Source organism: Electrophorus electricus, chromosome 16 (assembly GCF_041902795.1).
Source record: "Electrophorus electricus isolate QZ-2024a chromosome 16, ASM4190279v1, whole genome shotgun sequence".
In the NCBI taxonomy this organism is placed as follows: domain Eukaryota; kingdom Metazoa; phylum Chordata; class Actinopteri; order Gymnotiformes; family Gymnotidae; genus Electrophorus; species Electrophorus electricus.
In genome coordinates, this window is record NC_137512.1 from 7,285,001 (window position 1) to 7,305,322 (window position 20,322).

Sequence of the window (20,322 nt, forward strand, 5' to 3'; positions counted from 1 at the left end):
AACAGAACCATTCAATTTACTGACTCCCAGAGAAAGCAGCAGCAAGAAAGCCAGACAAGACTCCAGCAGACCCAACAGATGGTACCATATCATTTATGGAGTTTTCTGTTTTCTTTCACTGACCCGGCTTGGAGTCCACATGCTGACCACGAGCTTCAGCACTGGCGTTGGGTCTTCTGAGCGGGTCAGTGAAAGTGTAGCTGCATCGATTTCCCATAGTGGGTGCAGCAGTGCAACTTATTTCTGTTCCTGAGGGATTTGAGAGGATAGAAAAAAGTGTGTGTGTGTGCGCACTCATGCATGAGAAAGTAAGATAGATATGTGGATCACCAGGGAATAGCTGGATGTGTGATTGAGCACTCTGGTTTTAATTGGTACCTCCAAGCTTAACTCTCTATCATTCTCTGGGCCCCCTGCCCCCCCCTTTAGGTAAGGCAGTAAATATTCATTCAGAAGAACTCCTCAGAGGCAGTAATAATTAGCAGTAATCCAGCGAGACAAAAGAGAGCGAGCGAGCCGGAGAGACCTGCTGGACAGTAATGATTCCATTAGGTCCCTCTAGAAAAGCCTTCTGTGTAATCCATTCATTTGCAGTCTGTGCAGTGATCAATGCAAGAAATTAAACTTTCATTATCAACACTCGGTGGATGACTCCGCAATGCGAGGGAAGCTCCTTACATATTTTCACATATAAAGGCTAGGACTCCAGCAACATGGTGTCTTTTAATATAATTGTTGCATTAGTGCATAGAATGGTTAATAGGACAGCCTGTCATTGTTTTACCATAGACAAGTAACTGAATATGTAGAAATACACTTGCATGTTTAACAAAACCAGAAATTTATCTGTGGATTAGAAAGCAAGTGCTGTAGAAGTGGGATATTCATAGCAATGATGGTAATAAATTGCATTATTCCACAGATTATATTATTTTCTATATTATTTAGGGTATTATTTACCTTAGGGTATTTCACTGGCAAATTGTCATATCAAATTCCTATAATGCTTTTTTTTCCTTGTACCTTGTCAATTAGTTCCTCATTACCTGAGATTATGTATTATTGCCGTTTAATCCCAGCCTGGCCCCTGCCCTGTTTATATCATCCCCCTAATCTCCCCTCTTTGAAGGACTGTGAAGTCTAAATTAGCCCTTGTTTTGCCCAGTCTGGTCCAGGTAATCCCAGCCCTGGCAGACCCCGCGTTCAAGATGAGGGCGTGGCCACAGGCGGATGGGGCGCGAGATGGAGATAAAAGCGCCCGCACTCACGCCAGTCGAACATCCTGGCGCAGGGGCAGAGAGCGAGTTCTCCCATGCCCTCTGTCCACGCCACGCACCATCTGTGTTGGCTAAGCGTCGCACAACCAGTCCCTGCTTTTTGGGATGAGGCTTTACACTGGCTTTCAGTCGGTCTCCCAGGATTGACTTTTGGCATGAATTTGGGGCTGCAGTATTTATTCAAAAGTTCAAGAGCTCCACTGTTTCACCAGAAGGGACCTTCTGACTGATATGCAAATTAGCCTGTGTTTGCATGATACGGGGGTAGAGTTGGGGGGTGGGGGGTGGTCAAACCTCTAGTGAGGCAACAGATCAACCAACCAACAAACAAGAGGTTGAGAGGCCCTTTAGGTGATTGTGGAGAGTCATTCATGTTTGAAATCTAATGCATTTCTCCATACCCCATTGGTGAACGTGTTGGTGAAATGTGCCAAACTCTTGAATATCTTTCAAAGGCTGGATGCCAGCGTCACCGACTTTTTTGAACCCCGCAACTGGTCCTCGACCTGAAACATCCGTTCACCCTGCCATGTGCCGAGCGTGGACTCTCAAAGCTAGGGTCTATAGTGACTGTCCAGGCTGAGCGGTGCCCATGTGATTCATGCTGCTGACCGCGGGCTGTTGCATCTTCTCTCGTGCGGGTACGCCTGCCCTCGGCTAACATAATGGGAGCCACCATTCATCACCATAATGCCCTTATTATTCACGTGGGCAGCACACCAAGGTGATGTAGGAGCAGGAGGGCTTGGGAGAAGCCAGGCGAAAATATGAAATTCAGAAGAGCGACGTGGGAATATTACATGGCCCAGAGAATGAGCGGAGAATGTACGTGTCCGTCTCACTGCGTGTGCTTGCCTGCGTGCCAGAGAAGAAAGACAGGGAGAGATGGCAAAAAACATTGAAAAGATGTAATGGGAGAAGCATTGAAAAGCAGAGAATGAGCTGTGTGTGTGTGTGTGTGTGTGTGTGTACAAGCACTCCCATTGTATTCAGATGCTCCAGCAATAGATCTAGCCCACGATCATTTCAGATCTCATGGTAGCGCCGTAGAAATTTGCTTCACTGATGGCTGTAGCAATAGAACACACAGCTCCCACATGCAAGCCACGTGTGCGCCTTATGAAGGTGGCATATCCGTTGGTGCTCATAGGGTCCCCTGGCTCTCTGCTCCCAAATGCAGCAGTGCCCCCACAGGTAGCCGTACGCCATTAACCTACACTTGGTTACAGGTTTCTCATCTCTTGTTTCTCTTTTATCCCTCTCAGAACTTTAAGGGAATTTCTCTCCCCCTTTTTCTCTTGTGTCTGATACAGAGGATGGCTATGAGCTGTTCCGCGTGGCAGAGAAGGCCCATGGGAACTGGATGAAACTCTATCTGGAAGGCAACACTTCCGAGGTGCTGGGCAACTTGGGCAGGAAGGTGCTGAAGCAGTATCTGGAAGCTCTGCAGTCCATGAGCCTGGCTCTCAGCAAGCAGCTAGGCAGATACGACATGTACTCCATGATTGTAGGCATGGGTCTCATCTTAGAGGTACAATGCACACGCGCACGCACTCCGTTTTGAAGCAGGACTAATCTTGTCCTCTTCCTCATCCCAAGTTCCATCGCGGCTTAAAGCAGGCAGGGAGGTTTCTGCGGCTGGTTATCTTAAAATATGCAGTGCACCTCCTGTTCTGAAAAACATCCGAGACGTGCTTGACGTTCGCTGGTGTCAGATTCTCGCCCCCTCTGGTTGACGGTCCATTGGCATAACTGGGCAAAACGGCAGCTGCAGTCAAAGATTCCTTGGTCAGAGCCGCATAGTGGTTTGGCACGCGGGGAGCGCGGCATTAGCTTGGTGCGGCATCAAGGTGAGCAGACGGCCTTAGCCTGAAGGGCCCCCTGCCCCCTGCACCCGCAGTCAATCTTCAGCCAAGTCATTAAGTGCTCCATTAGTCTTTAGTCTGACCCTCTTTCCTCATGGCCTCTGAAGAACTCGCCGAACTCATCTCGATGGCCACTTTGGAGAATCGGACCTCGGCTGTGACTTTTCCTCACGCCGGTTGACCGAAACACCTTTTTTTCACCATCTCAAAGTTGAAAGCTAACCATAGAATTAGACCAGTGTTAACATGTTAACACTGGTCTGTATTAAACTAATCATCACCATTTCATTATAATTACCACTAATTATGATCAGCATGGTTCCTTTTCCCAATCACTTTGCGGGGCTATTCGAAGTGAGTAGAGGCCAGCCGAGCACCCCCTGAGAACCCGCTGTATTTTGGGAAGATCACATGACCCAGTAGGCCCAGCATTCCTTGACTTTTATTGACTGACTGTAGACTGCAGTCTTTTAATAATTGATTACACCTTTATGGGATTGCAGAATGGTTTGTTTTGTCAAAGGTGGCTGTCTGAAATGAGAGTAAGCGCTCAGGATTGTCAAGCCCTTTAATCCGCCACCTGGAGAATGAACGTCTAAATTATTACTGTAATGCAAGATAATTAGGGAAAACTATTATAAATTAGGACTATTATATTAAGCTTGGTTAATTTGGGAGAAGTTCCATTTTCCCATGGTAAGAACGTCTTAAATGTCATGCACATAATCAATAATAAACATAATCAGTAATGAGCGTTATGGTAAAATTTTACTTTCAACAGTTAAGGCCCCTGTAATTTGAGAAAATGGACTTCGGTTTTCACTATAAAGGCTTCTTTTCACAGCCGTCGGTCTGTTAAGGTGTTTTGCCCGAGGGTGGCGTTGAGGTGACACCCCCTGCGGCTACGTTCTGTTTCAGCATTGTTTAATCATCGTGTTAAATGAAGCGTGGCTGTTCCGGAAGTCAGCAGATTTGCCCAGTGGAGCTCTTTTTTGTTTTTTTGGCGGCCGCTCCGCTCATCCAACATCGGTCTCTTCGTCCTCTTCGCCGTCACAGCCGCCTCCTCCTGAGGTTAAACTTCCGAAAGAACGCCGCCTCGCGCCGACTCAAAGGAAGAATGCGCATCACGAGATCCGGCCGGCGCGGCGCGGCTCCCACGTGGCGTCTGTCACACGCATCAACAGTGCTCGCACATCCCTGCTTACCCGACCGACAGAACAGCAAAAAAACTCGTTTGATGGCATGCTTCTTTATTTTTAGGTTTTTGTTTTCCCTCCACTCCATCTGCGTTTTATTATTTAAATGGGTCATTTGATGGAGGGGAAAAAAGCGTGAGGAAATGACACACAAAATCGTGACGCTGAACACCAAACTCCTGCAGCTGTTGGGGCGTTTCAGTTCGGTCGATTCCTGGCTGGCAGACTGAAGGACGGATACTGCCGTTAGTTTGGGGGTGCGGCTGCTTGTTTTTTTGATCATTTTAGGATCAAAACATGTTGAAACTTTGCAATCCTATTTAAACCCTTTCTTTCTGGAATCCACAGTGTGGGAAGGCTCTAAAAGGCTCAGGGCGCCACATGCCCTAAAGCCATCCTTGTCGTTTTATGTTAATAACGATGTCACGTTTTCAGCCAAAGCTCAGCGCATGTGTGTGTGTGTGTGTGTGTGTGTGCCCATGCACTGACAGGAGATTCCGACTTGGCCTCACCCATCTCTTTCGGTGGCGGTGTTTATTTTTGGGGGGGGCAGGTTTACTGCGTTGCAAAAATTGCAGAGGTCTTTGAGGTGGTTCGTTAAACGCAGTGCCCCAGCCACAGAAAGGGAAGTACAAACGAGGGAGCGCAGCAGAGCCAGGATGAGGGGGGAGGGGGTGTGTGTGTGTGTGTGTGTGTGTGTGTGTGTGTGTGTGTGTGTGTGTGTGTTTGTGTGTGTGTGTATGAGTATGAGTGAAACTGGCAAGGACGCGGTGGCCCGTCCTCCAGATGTCGATGCTCTACGGATAGGCCCCACGTGAGCAGAGTTCATTCGGCAGCTAGGGATAAGGAAATCTTTCTCCCAGATCAGTGCTGTCTTTTAAGCACTCAGCAGCTTGTAAGTGAGAGAGAGTTGGAATCTGATCCCCAATCAGAAGTTGTTTCGCATATTCGCTTCCCTCGCATGTTGTTCTTTCTCCAGCACATGCGGATGTGTCCCTCCCAGTAAAGCACGTTCACAGTTTAGGGATTGCACGTGCATCTGCTCAGTCTTCACACACACACACACACACACACACACACACACACACACACACACACACACACGTTAACGGCGGACCGGAGCAGGAGAGTGGCAGGAGGCCATGCGTATACCATCCAGCCACGAGGCTCAGGCAGCCGGATTACGCTGGAAGTAGGTAGGAGAAAATGCCACCCCATAATGTGCCGAAGTGAACTGAATGGAACGCAAGCTGATCCACTGCCATTATTAACTAAAGCTAACATTTGATTTGTACTATGCTGATTGCAGGTCTTTATTCTATGTGGCATGTTTGAATATATCCTGTGTTCTCTCACTCCGGTCTTGATCTTCATGTGCTAGTTCAACAGTGTCCCTTACCCCATTTGTGTGCTGCAGGTGCTGGCCCTGCTGCTGCTGGCTATGCCCGAGGCCCTAGGCGGCGCGGCGTGCGTGGACGTGCCCCTGGCACCCGCCTGCCTCTCGCTGCCCTTCTGCCTGCTGGGCCTCCTGGCCTGCTCCACCCACGTGCTCATGTGCACCTCCGCCGAGGCCAACTGCTACTTCTGCTCCCTGCCATGGCCACTGGCCTTCAGCGCGCTCCTCTTCGTCGCCGCGCTGCTCTGCTCCCTGGCGGCAATGGCGGGCAAGCGCTTCAGGCTCGCCGGAGATCCGCGACCCAAGGTGAGTGCTCCTGGGCCCGTGGGGAGGTTGGTTGTTTGTGGACGACGACTTCTGCGGTCCGATCAGTTCACCGGGGGCCGTGTGGGCAGCTTAGGCGCTTGCTTCAGCCACCCAGGCGTGAACTGAAGGCTCCAGGCTGGAAAGGCTGCACGTGATGAGCTGGCAATGCTCAGTGTTTCTGGTCACGGCGACATCAGGCCCACCGGTGCCCACCCACATGCCATCGAGGCCCACTCTGACCCGCATCCGTCACATCTCTGTCAGTCTCAGAGCTGAAACTTCTCAGCTGAAACTTTTAAGCCCCCATTTTGCTTAATGGCACTCTGGATCCTGACCTGACGCGCCCCCAAAAAGTCCATTTGGCACCAGGAACGGTTTAAGCACTGGCCAGCTTCAGCCGAGCTGCTCGGCCCGGGAGAGCGATCTGTCAGAACCTCCCCACCGCGTCCCGTTTTCGCGCAGCAGCGAAAGGGCCATGAGCAACCCCGTTTTCTGCCATAACTCTAGACGAGTGAGGGGAAATGAGAAAGAGGGCAGCGTCACCCTGCCCCTTCTCCTGGTGCAGGGCCGAGGGTTCACCTGCTAATTGGTTCACCTTTTGGTCCGCGAGCCATGAAAAGCAAGCCACGCTACTTTATTGCTACGCGGGGCCACATTTCTGAACCCTTCTCCTTCAAAAGCCCAAGCTTTCTCAACACCTCTTCTGCTGCCTCTCCGAGGCAAGGGTCTTATTAATGAATGGCTCTGTTCCTCAAGAATAAGCCGCCCTTATAAAGAAAACATTCCATGTGAACATGTGGTGTGAAACGGTTTTACCCTTTCCATGTCGAGTGCGCAAAGGAGTTTTTAAACTAGATTACAAAAAAAAGTCTGTTCCCAGAGTTAATGACATGGGAACAGGCCGGCTCTTCTAATTACTGCTTCAGTGGTGAGGAGTGACCTCTTTATCTTTCACTTTTGTGTTTGCGTGCGCACGCTGGTGCATGCGCGCACGCACACACACACACACACACACCCCTTCTAGCTGTCTGTCTGTCTTTGTTACTCACACCTACATGCACACTACAGGAAAACACAAAAATGCTGACAGTAAAAGTAAGTGCAACTGGGATGATCAGGAGATATAAAGTCGTGTGCGCGCGCGTGTGTGTGTGTACGCACGCATGCATGCGAGAGGGAGAGATATTAAAAGCCTGAGAAAGAGGAGGAGCAGAAAAAAGAGAGCGAGGGAGTGCGACCATGCAGAGCCCCGAGTATAAATAAAACCTGGAATGAAGTGGGATTAGAGTTGAAATAAAGCACATGCTGCATGTGTTAGTTTATGACCCGGCTCGTGTCTTTGGAGTGTGCCCATTGTCTCTTGCCTCAGGCCACGTCTGCTCTGTAGCTGGCGGGAACATCGCTGAGACTGCCGGCTCCTCTTTCCTGGCCCAGACCCGGTCACAAGTGCCCGGTGACGTCGATCAGTGAGGAGACGGGCGTACGCATGCAGCCTCTCGTGCATGCTTCCTTCAGTCCAATAATAACGGCACCACTTTGAGAAGAATGACGACATTGGATTGTACAAGCTGGTGTCGAATGCCACTTTTCTCAGTGAAAACACTTGCATTAATTAGAGCTTTATAGTGAAGTAGTTTTAAGTATCCCCAAGTGTCACCGCGCTACGGGCTGGTTGAACATGGTCAACAGAGACCTTGTGCAGTCCTTTTATCGAGCTACGTTTCTGTGGCTTCGGTTCTGTTTCGCTGCAAATGAGATGGCCTTTCCTGTCCATTCTGAGCGTGTTGACCGTTCAAGAGAACACCGCATTGGGGAATTCCGCCGGGGCATTTAATTTTTCGGGATCATTTGCCACCCGATCAATTAGTGGGGTAGTTGTCCTCATTAATAATGATGTTGCTTTCTAATAACCGGGTTTTCCACCCTTGCTGGAGGTGAAACGCAAGAGGGAGGCAAGGATGGCTGCGACTGATCCTGGACGCCGGAACACGTGAACTGAGACGCTCTGGCTCAGCAGGTCACTGCCCAATTTTCGGGGCTAGCCAGAGTGCGTCTACAAGCAACCCCTCCTGCCCTGGGGAGGGGAGGCAGGGCGCCGAGGGGGACAAGAACGCCAGCGAGAAACGGCCAGGCCTTCGCCGTCTTGTGCTTTTAACCAAACCTTGATCCCTGACATCCGTTTGTAGCTTTTCCGCCCGCCAAGGCCGCTCTGGCCGTCCAAAGGCGCCGTTCTAGATAAGACGCTGGTGGCATGTAGGCAAGGCGGCGTCGAGCACTCTGACTGCCTTGATAACGCATGCCTTCTGTAGTCAGAGGGAGCAGGGGAGGTCCTGACGCTGGCCGCATGCGCCTGGCTGGATTAGCATATAAATAGGGAGGCTGTGCCCCCCCCCCCCCGAACTTCACAATGTCTTGTTCTCACTGCTGAACCAGTAGAGGTGACTGGAGCAAGAGGATGGCAGAGATACGATTGCAGGCAAATCTCCTCAAAACGGGCACATCCAGTCCGCTTGAGGCAAATGTTTTTGGGGAGTGTAAGGAGGGAGAGAGAGAGAGTGAGAGTGTGTCACTCTCCTGTCTTTCGTTCCCCGCCTCCCCCCACCCCCAGCTGGGTTTACACAAACATCAGTTTGGGTTACACAATTCACTTTCCCCCTGGCTAAACGCACTGTGCAGCATTGCCTTGGGTGATAGATGGCAGACTGTTGGTTGCCGCAGGGAGGCTTTGTCACCTCCATAAGGTGTACCTGGTCTCCAGGTAGCTGGTGCCGTGGCTACACACAACTGAATCCATCACGATGGACCCAGTCACTACCCAGTCACAGAGTGGCTAATTAGCATTTTATTACCACACAAAGCACGATGGCATGTATGTGTATGTGCATGCGCGTGTGTGTGTGTATGTGTGTGTGTGTGTGTGTGTGTGTGTGTGTGTGTTTTACTGTGTGTTCGTGCGTGCGAATGTGCATGCGGAGTGGGAATTCTGTACATGACTTAGGATAATGATTCCAGAAGCTGTTTCACTGTCACCAAGCAGAACAGCATATGCTCACGAGTCTTCCCCAGAGCGCATGGTGAAGCACAGACACTGCGTAGAGTCCCACAGGGCTGCGGTGATGCTCTTATTTAACCATGATGAATAGACTCTATAGATGAACCTTTCTGTAGGCTGCGTGCATCTAAATATTTAGCCTTCGATTGTAAGCAGTTATGGCCGAGCTTTCTGAGCGGCTTTCGCTCTGTAAATGGGCTCTTTTTTAATCGAAACCTCATAAGGTATGTGCGTAATGTCCTGAGTAGGAGTGTATGGTTCTCTTAGCTCTTTCACTAGGAACGCAGCTTTTGTTAGTGCGTTTGTTAGCCTGCTGAAGAATTAAGATGTGTCTCTGTATGCGTGCCGAGGTGGGTAGAAGTCTCAAGTACTGTTACTTTTACTTCTACCTGAGTAATTATTATTTAAAAGTAGTCATGTAAATTATTACTTAAGTAAAAGTAAGAAAGTGTCTGTTGAAAAGATTCAAGTAATGAGTTATTTCATCAGAACTCATTCAACACCAAGCGCAACATTTAAATTTATAGCTAAGGCATAGCTTTATGCGAATTTTACAATAAGTATATATTGCTTATTCATAAATAAGGCTGTTATTACGTTAATAATGTGTACAATGTTGAACATCCCTCTTCAGTGTCCAGTAATAATCTGACCACATTGGGGGGGCTCCACTTTCCTTGGATTTTCCATGAGCCTAATAAGGTTATGTGAGTGTAATCGGTTATAAAATCCTCCTCCTGTCTAAGTAGACTGCTAAAAGCCCGTTGGACCACACTTTACTTTCATATTAATAGTGCACATTAGGAGGGGGCACCGATTTCATACACTGATACGTGAGCCTCAGAGAAAAGAATATATTGCAAGCTACTTTTCATAAATGAGTCCCACACTGGAAAATGTGCCTGTTCACTGTTTATTATGTCGGTCTATTGTCCAATTGTCTAACTTAATGAAGCAAAGCGGTGGCACACAGTGATCATCAGTTCACACACCCTATCACACTTGACATGTGGCGAAACACACAAAATGTAAAAAATAAAATAATTAAATGTCACAGAATGAACGATGATGAATTTTTGACATCGCAAATTAACTCGAGCTAGAGTATAAAGTACCCTCTATTAAAACAACTCTTAAAATACATTCAAAAAAGTAATCAAGTAAACGTGGTGCGTTATTACCCACGTGTGTGTGTGTGTGTGTGTGTGTGTGTGTTCATCTGCCTTTTATTGCTCAGCCTGGCTCAGCCTGGCAGCCCCTGGTTCGTGGAGATCCATATGATTGAGGGCATGATTGTGCTGGGGCTGTGCGTGTATGGGTAGTTGACTCTGAAGGTGCCTGCAGCCTCTGTGTGGTCTCCATTTTCAGCCGGTAGTCGTGTTCTGCTCTCATGTCTGCGTTTACGCCCACACAACCCTCTTAGCTTAGTCTTTGTCTCTCACTCTTTCACTCTTAATCTTTTTTTTTTTTTTCCTGCACATTCACTTACACTTTCAATTGCACTCCTTCACTTGTACTCTTACTGTTTCACTCTTACTTTCACTTTTACTCTTGATTTTACTCTTTCACTTTTTAATTTCACTCTCATTCTCGCGCTTTCTTACTCTCGTTCTAACATTTTCCCATTGTCATTCTCACTCACTCTTGCACTCTTTCATGCTTACTCTTACTCAGTTCGGTTCGACATATGCTTTATGGATATGACAAATTTACACATTTGTATCATCAAAGCATTGCAGCCATCACACAGAAATGAGGTCGGGTGGGGTTAGGTGCCGGTGTAGGGTGAGCTGGCAGGGTGGGGTTGGGTGGGGTTAGGTGCCAGGGTAGGGTGAGCTGGCAGGGTGGGGTTGGGAGGGGTTAGATGACAGGGTAGGGTGGGGTTGGGTGGGGTTAGATGACAGGGTGAGGTTACACTGCTGCATCTTGCACGGCTAGTGGTTTCAACTGACATCAAGTTTTACACTTGCTTGCATTCCAGGCTCTTAACACATTTATTTCTGTTAATAAATTAATTATTTCCTTTAATTAGTTCTCAGCATGTCCTTAGCTCTGGCAAAAATCCATTGTGTATGTGTGTGTGCACATTTGTGAACTCATGCCTTTGTGCCTGTGCGTGTGTATACGTGCATGTGCATGCATTTATATGATAGCAATTTAGTCTGTGTTCTTTCTCTGTCACTTACCTTTTCTCTCTCGCTCTCCCCTCTTTCTCTGCAGTCTTCTTTGGACTGGACCCTGTCCGAGCTGGATATCTTGCTGCTGACCGGCACAGTCGGCCAAACCCTCAGCCTGGGTGCCAGTAGCTTCATAGAGGAGGAGCACCAGACCTGGTACTTCCTGCTCAACACCCTGTGCCTGGCCGTCTTCCAGGACGTCTGCAGGAAGTATTTCAAGGAGAGGAGAGTCCTGGGTGAGGAGAGAGAGGAAAGCTCCCTCCTCCCGTCTACGACTGACGGGGACCCGCTCCGGCCGTCTTTCTCCCCTGCAACCGAGCTGGGCGTCAGCTTGGGGGCGGAGAAGTGGCTCGCCCTGACCACACCCCTTCTCACTCTGGTTTGCTGTCGGCTGCTGAGGTCTCTCAACCAGACCGGAGTTCAGTGGGCACACCTACCTGATCTGGGCCACTGGCTCAACAAGTAAGAGAGAAGTCCTTAGCATGCTTGTAGTTCCCGGCAAGATGATGCATTTGTTGTCATGTTCAGTGACTCCATTGATTTGAGTTTTCACGGTGATGTCCATCAGAAGCTTTTGACGATGGATAAGTCTCCATGCATATTTGCTGGTACCCAGGCTTTGTGGGTGGTTATAAATTGCACCGTTGACCTACAGTGACGCACAGCCTTCCCTGAAGCGGTGCCATTCTCCTGATCCCCCCCCATAAGCCATGCCATATTGCATCTAGTCTTACAGCGTCTGTTTCTGACGGCAGCCAGCTTTCATTAAAAAGCCCCACAAAGTCCGTTTTTAATTGGCCGAGCCTTGGTTCAGCTCGCGAGCTCCATGCTTGGACATAAACTCTGCATGGCCCAGCAGACTCTGACGCTCATTTAGGACTCAACGAAGCTTTAAAACTCTAGACAGTAACCTCAAACAGTCTCGCACTGCCCAGATCTGATCTCATGTTTAAGCTTCTAAAAACTCCTGGTAGAACTTTGTGTTCAATTAAGCATCTTTTTACAGTGTGGGGGGAAGCCAGCCTTGCTAATGAAAGCCTGGTGAATTCATAGGGCAGCACTCAGATCAGAATTTTTTTTTTAAATTTCTGAATGGATAAACTTGAGCAAAACAAATTGGCTTAAAACGCTGAGAAAACTTAGAAAAGGATGCATAAAATTACTGTCTTTCCTACATTTCCTGTACTTAATAATCCTTGAAAGCCTACCTTGAAACTCAGCCTGTTCCAGCTCTCTACTGTGTGTGTGTGTGTGTGTGTGTGTGTGTGTGTGTGTGTGTGTGTGTGTGTGTGTGTGCGTGCGCTCGCGTGCGTGCGTGTGCACATGCGTGTGTGTGTGTGCACACAGTTCGCGTGTGTGCATGTATGTGCGAGTGTGTGGATGCACACTAACATACGGTTTGGCTGCCGTACAGGCCGGTGTGTGCCAGCCTTCCCTACGGCCCATTAACCCTGTCCAAACCCTATCAGATAGCCAAAGAGCTGCCTGCTCTCAAGCTCAAGTGAGGAAGGAGGAGAGGTGTCAAGACTGCCGCACACAGGGGACCAGCCGTGCTCATTAACATTACCGGGAGTGATGCTGCAGCCTTTAATGGAGATTCCCCTCTGATGTCTGTGGATTATCAGCTTACAAAGCTTCTCAGAGGAGGGCATTTTAAGATAAACAGTTTCTAAACCTTAAAGCAGTGGTTTGGCAAAACAATTTAATTAGTTTGCCTGTTTAACCCAAACGTAGCCGAACCGCAGAGACATGTTTGGTGCCTGACGTTTACTTTATTAGCGTTCCTGTGGAGCTATGGGACCGATCTAGCTAGCGTGTATTGGAAGCTACTCCACCTAAGAGATTTTCCTTAAATAAATTTCCTCACATGCTTCACAGCACATTCAGTTAGCACTCAGCGTCTCACTGACTTGCCAGTGTGGTTTAGGGCACATTGAATTGCTGCATTCTATAAGACTGAACAGACCTGCACCATATTGCTGGCAGCTTTAACGTTATAGGGGAGACCATTTTGGAATGGTGGAATCATATTTTGCCAGCGGTTATGTGGATGACAAAATAGTTCAACTCTGACCAAAAAATTGCAAATACCATTTTATTAAATTTTTTATTCTATTTAGAATCTGTTAATTTAAAATTGAAAAAAAAAAAGATCCATGATGTGGTTTGAATCAAGCAAATGAAGATTTCAACATGCATTTGTGAAAGGGTTTGGGTGAAATGACTTCCAGTACTTGCTACCTAGATAGTAGTTTGTAGTTCTTTGACAAAAAGTATTAAAGGAAGTGCTGGACACCAAACATGTCTGGGCTGCTCGACTACATTTGGGGGGAAATGTGACATTTTGTTGCTAAACTGTGCCTTTTGTTCATGTTTTGATCTTGGTTGAACTGCACAAGAATAAACACGGACACCTCCCCACCCCCTTCAGAAACATGTAAAAAACTATGGACACACTTTTCCCAATGCCACTGGACAGTTTTGTGTCTGTGATGCTCCCTTTCCACAGACAATGCAGCTCAATACCCAGAACAAAAAAAAACCCAAAATAAAATCATATTCTCTCGTCACCCACCACCGCAGATTATAAATAACCATGATCCCACTCATCGCAAATCCACACTTGTTTATAGGGAGGCCGGTAAGGGCAGCTCCCCGTCACTCGGCGTGGGGTGTCCGCGGTCGTGGGGGTAGGAGGCCAGGCTGTGCGTGGCTGCCACCGTCGGGTCAGAAAGCAGAGCGCTTCCTCTCGTTAGGAGCAGGAGTGGGCCTTGAGCCTCCGATCATGAGCAGATGTTAACGTTCCAGTCTCTCATAGTGGAGGAGCTGCTGGACGTAATTGAAATGCTGGAGAACTGGTTTTTGGGGTGCATGTGCGATGTGATCGCAGGCATTTTGTGTGTGTGTGTCTGTGTGTGTGCGCGCGCACGTTCATTTGTATGTCCATTTGTGTGCATGTGCCTCTTAGATCATGGCTGAATCATAAATGCAGAATATTTTAGGACATCGTTGCTTCTTTTTTTTTTTATCTGTTTGTAATCGTTTAAGTCCTCTATAATTTGTCCTTCCTTCTCTCTGATTGGAACTTACTTATTCTGATTATTGTTTGGATTTTGCAATTATGAATAATTCATTTGCCCAGTAGGAGACTCGTCCAGATCAGGCACCGCTTTCTTTGAAACAGACTTTCTCACCCCCCCCCACCCCACCCCACCCCACCCCACCGCTCCTGCTGACATCTTGCAGGAATGCAAATAGAGGACCGTGTTGGACAGGGTTTTATCTGGAGGTTTCAAGAGCCTGCCTGCCTTTGCTCATGAGACAGAAACAGTGAATGGAGGAGACGACATTGAGACAGGAGACCGTATGTGAACGCACCCCTCTGAGATGGTGCACTCAGTTACCATTTCTCTTCTCGCAGGCAATGAATCGCAAACTCCTTCGGTATTAGACGTGGTCGAGTAATCTGCAGGTGCCATCCTGTTTCTAGATGCCAGATATATCGTTTGAACAGACTAATTTGATGAATGCTGCCATACTGTTGTGCTAATTCAAAAGAGCTCCACTCCAAGTTCTACAAAAGAAAATTCACCTGGAAAAAGGTGGAGTATTTTTAAGATATTTTAAATATCTTCTGAGCTTCCTGAATTGGCACAGGTGGCTGGAATTATAAACTACCAAAACATCCAGTACTGCAAGTCACATACCTGCTGTTCACTAAATCCATTTGGCAGGCACCCTCACATACACATACTCTCTCTATCGCTCTTTCCCTCTCTCCCATTCTCTCACTCTCGATCACTCTCTGAGGAGGTTGAAGTTTGATAGGTGTTACTGACATGTTGCAGTCAGGTTTCCTACACAGTATAGAGAAGTATGGACACGCTTCTAGAGGAGTCTCTGTCACAGCTTGTAAAATAGCTCTGCCCCATTTGCCTTAGAACTGTACTGAATCTGGACATCCATGACCTTATTGGTTTGAAAGAAAATGCAACAGTACCTTTGAATTGCATATATGCATAGGATCAGAAATAGTCAAACAGTAAGCTTGTTTGAACATTTAAGTAGTGTTCTGCCATGATGTAGTTATCGGAAATGAAAAGCTTTTCTGCATAAGGAAACCATACGGCTGTGTGCATCATCGTTTCCATGGACACACTGAATAAGCAAGGATGCACAGATGTCGAGAAAATAATAAATTATTTAACTCATTTGCAGTTCTTGTTTTTAAAAAAAAGACAAACATATGGAGAGAACAGTAATATACATAGCCAGGATGCATTATGCATGTTAACAGTTTTATTTACGTAATAAATATTTAGTTTACATCTATTTGTACTCAGATGTCAAATCTCAGGTGTCAAAAGTCTATCAAAAAGTCTAGAAAGTGTGGAATTTTGAAATGGAAAATGTGTAGGAACCCTGAGTAGTACTCCAGGCCAGATTTATTTATTAAAATAAGCAAATAAAAAGATACAAACCCAGGCAGTCCTGTCTCCTCCTCAGTGAGGGTTGGAATTCCGTGGGTCTCTGCTCAGATGAATTGAGGAGGTGAGGGGAGTCATCCGGGTCACTGACTCCTGTGGGAGCGTTTCTGTCTGCTTTACCGCTCTGTCAGCCTTCCCCCTCTAAGAGCACAGGGCCTCTCTCTCTCTCTCTCTCTCGCACTCTCTCTCTCTGTCTCTCTTTCCCCCCCCCATCGCAGTGGGAGATGAGTGGAAAGTGCACCGGCCCCCATGTTGGAGCCTGCTCGGTAAACCTCCAGACACACAGCCATGCTCACACACTGAACTTGGCTGGCCTCCGATCTGACAAACACACACTCATCAGTTGCTTCCCTTCAGGGCTGAGACACTTGCACAGAACCCACTTGTCCTGCATTCTAGCAGATACTCACCACTGTTCTGCTATCTATATATAAATAAATAAATTGCTGTCTCACCCTTCCAGTGGGAGGTCATGTCGTTTTCCTCAAAGTTTGAGGGTGCAGTGCAGTATTTTAACTATTCCTAGGATTTCACCGTTCTGCACTGAGATTGACATCATTCCTGGGGACTGTTGGAGCCACTTCTCCAGCTTAGGGGTCACAGCCCCAAGTTGGGTGTTGAGAAGTTATACCATGTATATGTTCCTACGATCCCTGTCTCTCTCAGGCCAGATTCACACATTCCCTCTGCATGGCGTGAGCAATGTTGAAGGTTGAAGGTTTCATTTTAGCGCTCATGTTAACAGGTCAGGCTGCTGTTTATGTGAACAGTGCGGCATGTAGAAAAGAACTGTGATTGCTCCTCTAAATTTCGCAGTGCTTCAGAGCAGCATCTAGGATGCTCTTCCACAGTAAAGCATAGTTAGTAAAAAAAAAAAAATTATGAAATCCATTGAAAATTATACAAAAATACAAATGACAGCACTCATACAAATTATGCAGTATCTGTGTTCTCAAACTATACTATTTTAATTTTGTGCTACATGAATATTTTCCATAGGCTAAAAAGAATTGACCAATCACAAGTTGAGGAACTGATTTGATTGCTTAGCCATTTGGGAAAAGGATGGCGACAGTTCCTGGCAGGAAGCCCGCTGTACCGCACCACGGTGCAAATGCTGTGTGCGCAAGCAGTATCGGTCACACCGCCACGTCTCCCACACCACGCAGGGGTAGTGTTTATGAATCAGGCGACAAGTGTATGCTTTCCCTGTCAGCATCTTTCGTCCTGCTCCTGCTGGTTTGTCTCAGAGGTTCTTCTGCACAGTCTGCATCTTTACTCTGCTCCGGTGCACTCCAGCTTCGATCGCCCTAATGCTCAGTGCTCGATCGTGAGCTGCAATGATTAGTGCGGCTATTCTGTCCTTCAGTCCTGGCAGCTGCTGTTAGGATTATGTCAGTGTCCTCTGCCCCTTATCAGCTCTTCCTCGGCCACCAGTGCTTGGACATATTCATGGATGCTTCTTGTCTAACCCTGGACAATGGATCTTATACTTTGTAATATAGTTCCTATGTGATTGGAGACTCTCCAGAAATTTGTAGCCGTCCTCCAAGTCTGCAGTACAACCTTGTGGAAGTTTAGTTCCCTCTGTCCTGATCACTTTTTTTTCTTTTTTTGTATCAGCTGCCCAGTTTCTCCAGCCCAAATGGCAATTCTGTGTCCTTGTTGTAGATCCTGGTTAGGTGGATCAGTAAGTGAATGTCTATTTCTGTCTTGGCACATAGCTCAATGTCATCTACGTGTACCCACTCCTCCTATAGATGAACTTACTGAGAGGGTTCAGGCCTGTGCAGAACAGCAGTGGGAACAGTGCATCCGCACACACACACACACACGTGTGTGTGTGTGTGTGTGTGTGTGTGTGTGTGTGTGTGTGTGTGTGTGTGTGTGTGTGTGTGTGTGTGTGTGTGTGTGTGTGTGTGTGTGTGTGTATATGTATGTATATATATATATATATATATATATATATATATATATATATATAAATAAATAAATAAATGTTTGCTCAGCTGATGAAGGACTTCTGTCCGAAACGTTCTATTTCTCTGGAAACTCTGTACTTTTACTACAATTTTGAATCTCTTACTACAGCACGCTGTGGTTACTCTCCTAGAATCTTCAAACAGATTTGTTTGTTTGCTTATTTATTTATGTATTTATACATACATACAAACACACTTTATGGTGACCTGCAGAACTGTCTTTGAGTTGGCTTCAATAATTGTCATCCAGTGTTCTGAATGAAAGTAGTGTTGACTCTAGAAATTTGAGTATCCAGGTATGTGGCATTGAGTCGTTTAAGACAGTGCTTTTGTTCCAGACAACACCCGCCTACTCTGGGGCTTCTGGTGAACAGCTGTCAGTCGGTGGAGCTTTGAACCTTTGAGCAGCACTCGTGCACTTGCATGTATGATTATTCAGCTTGGCATCTTGTATTCCTGATGGAAGCTTCCATGTTTTGGATAGGCAGGTTCAGTCTGTAGTTGGATGGTGTTTGACCTTTTTTGGCTTCCTTCACGACCAGTATTGTATTGCCTTCTGTTAATCAGGGTTAGTTGTTCGCAATTGTTTCATTTGTTCTGCTAGTCCACCGGGCAGAGATGTTTCTTTAGCCGGTGGACATGATTCGTGTCTGGGCCAGGGATGCCCAAGGGCTTCTTCAGGTTTCTAACCCGCTCTTGGACATCTGCTTACTGGTTTCTGCTCTGGGCTACTGAGGTGCTAAGATCTCTTAATCACTGAGTACTAGAGTTGTGAGATGATTCATTCTCCCATATGCTCCTCCAGTACTGTTCTGTTTCAGCTCTGGGTTGCCTACGAAGTCAAAAATGGACCAGCCCCTCCATACATGATGTCCTCAGTGGTCAAAGCCTGATCTGTACCTCGAGTACTTCGAACCTCAAGTACGGCTCGGCTTGAAATGTCATTCTTAAAGTCTCATGGAAGACAAGCATCAAGACTGTTCTCTGTCCTGGCTCAGAGATGGTGGAACGATCTTCCAGTGGCTGTCCAGAGAGCAGTCTTCAAACTCAGATGGAAGACCCATCTATTTGTGGGATATTTAAATGACAACTGATCCTGCTCCTATGTTGACTAACTAAAACTCTAGTACCAATGATAGGGTATTGTTTATTGCACTGATTGTTGTCTGTTATAGAGCTTATATGTGTTTTGCACTTCCAGGCATCAGCATTGATCCCAGTATTTCAACAGCATTCTAGTTCGATGGTATCTGTGACTCTCACCTACTATATTGGCTAGGATGCATTCTATGAATAAATGACAAAGCACTTTTATATGTCACTCTGGCTAAGAGCATCTGCAAAATTCTGTGAATGTACATGTACTACCTGCTTCCTTTATGTATGGTTTTGTGCATCCAACTACACCAGATTATCAAAACTCAGTAAAAGACAACATGTCTAAGTTGTAGACACAAACAGCTAGGCTAAAGTTGAATTGCAGACAAGTTCTGACCTCGTTACTGCCAACTGTGAGTTGGTCTTTATGTGCATGTCTGGATAAGGACTGGGGTCATGCATCTTCTGCTCTTTTCTCTTCCATGGACAAACTACCGTGTGTGTGTGTGTGTGTGTGTGTGTGTGTGTGTGTGTGTGTGTGTGTGTGTGTGTGTGTGTGTGTGTGTGTGTGTGTGTGTGTGTGTGTGTGTGATGTCTCCACAGTGGAGAACATAAGGTCTTCCTGTCTGTGCTGGCTGTGTTCTCTCTACTGCTCATCTTCTTACTGGTCCAGCGCCACTGTTCCCTGGTGTCCACGATCGCCCTGGCACTCGGTCTCCTGGGAATCTACAGCTACCGCGCTGCTGTTGGTAGCGTCCTGTTCCCATGGCAACACACGAGCCGATCCATCTCCAAGTAAGTTTCAACACTTTTGAACAAGAGCTGTTGACAAGTACATGCTGTTTTTAAGACAATGCCACATCTTCCAATTAATAACCTTTGACACATTGGTACTTTCATAAGGTTTTTTGGGGGGTTTTTTTGGTCATTTTTCTCATTAATTAATAATCATAGTCATAATAGTCTAATGACATTCATCCAGGCTCTTCTCATGATTAGCATTTGTCTGTAATGTGTGCTGAGTAATGCTGGAACTTGCGCTTGAGTTGCAGTTTGCTTGGTTTAGAGATTCTTATCCTAATGATTGTGAGATGTTGGGGTGCATTGCAAGGGGTCTGAAGGCTGCGTCCTCTCCCTCTCACCAAGCCGCTGCGTTGGGCCATGCTGTGTAACGTTACCCTGAGAATGCCCCTTTGATTAGCTGGGACTGGAGTGTATCATTACTGCTGGTGTAGGGCCTAGCTGGCTTAGACAGAAGGCCAGGATATTGCCTTCACACTGCCTTCAGTCCTCACTGGTCCAAACCGCTTTTCTTGTAGCATTTTTGTCACCCGCCTTCTTGACAATTTTCTCCTCTCTGGCCTTGATTTGATGGTCGTTTAATAGGGCTGAATGAACACGTGCACAGGGGGAGAGTAATGACCCATGCATTTCCTATTTTTTTGCCTTAAATGGATATACCCATACACTCAACAACTTAAATGCG

At 46.9% G+C, this 20,322-nt stretch overlaps 1 protein-coding gene across 8 annotated transcripts in view; it reads left to right on the top strand.

The window, feature by feature from the left end:
• pigg (phosphatidylinositol glycan anchor biosynthesis class G (EMM blood group)) overlaps window positions 1–20,322 on the top strand; it is a 67,977-nt gene that overhangs the window by 26,608 nt on the left and 21,047 nt on the right. For 4 of the 8 annotated variants that reach the window (XM_081699408.1, XM_081699409.1, XM_027016675.3 and 1 more), the window contains 4 exons: window positions 2,591–2,808; window positions 5,756–6,040; window positions 11,313–11,731; window positions 19,440–19,631. In XM_081699408.1, the coding sequence (XP_081555534.1) occupies window positions 2,591–2,808; window positions 5,756–6,040; window positions 11,313–11,731; window positions 19,440–19,631 (1,114 nt within the window). Of the gene's footprint in view, window positions 1–2,590; window positions 2,809–2,836; window positions 5,535–5,755; window positions 6,041–11,312; window positions 11,732–19,439; window positions 19,632–20,322 lie in introns of those variants that run through there. The other 4 variants (XM_081699412.1, XM_081699413.1, XM_081699410.1 and 1 more) reach the window with 4 other exon arrangements.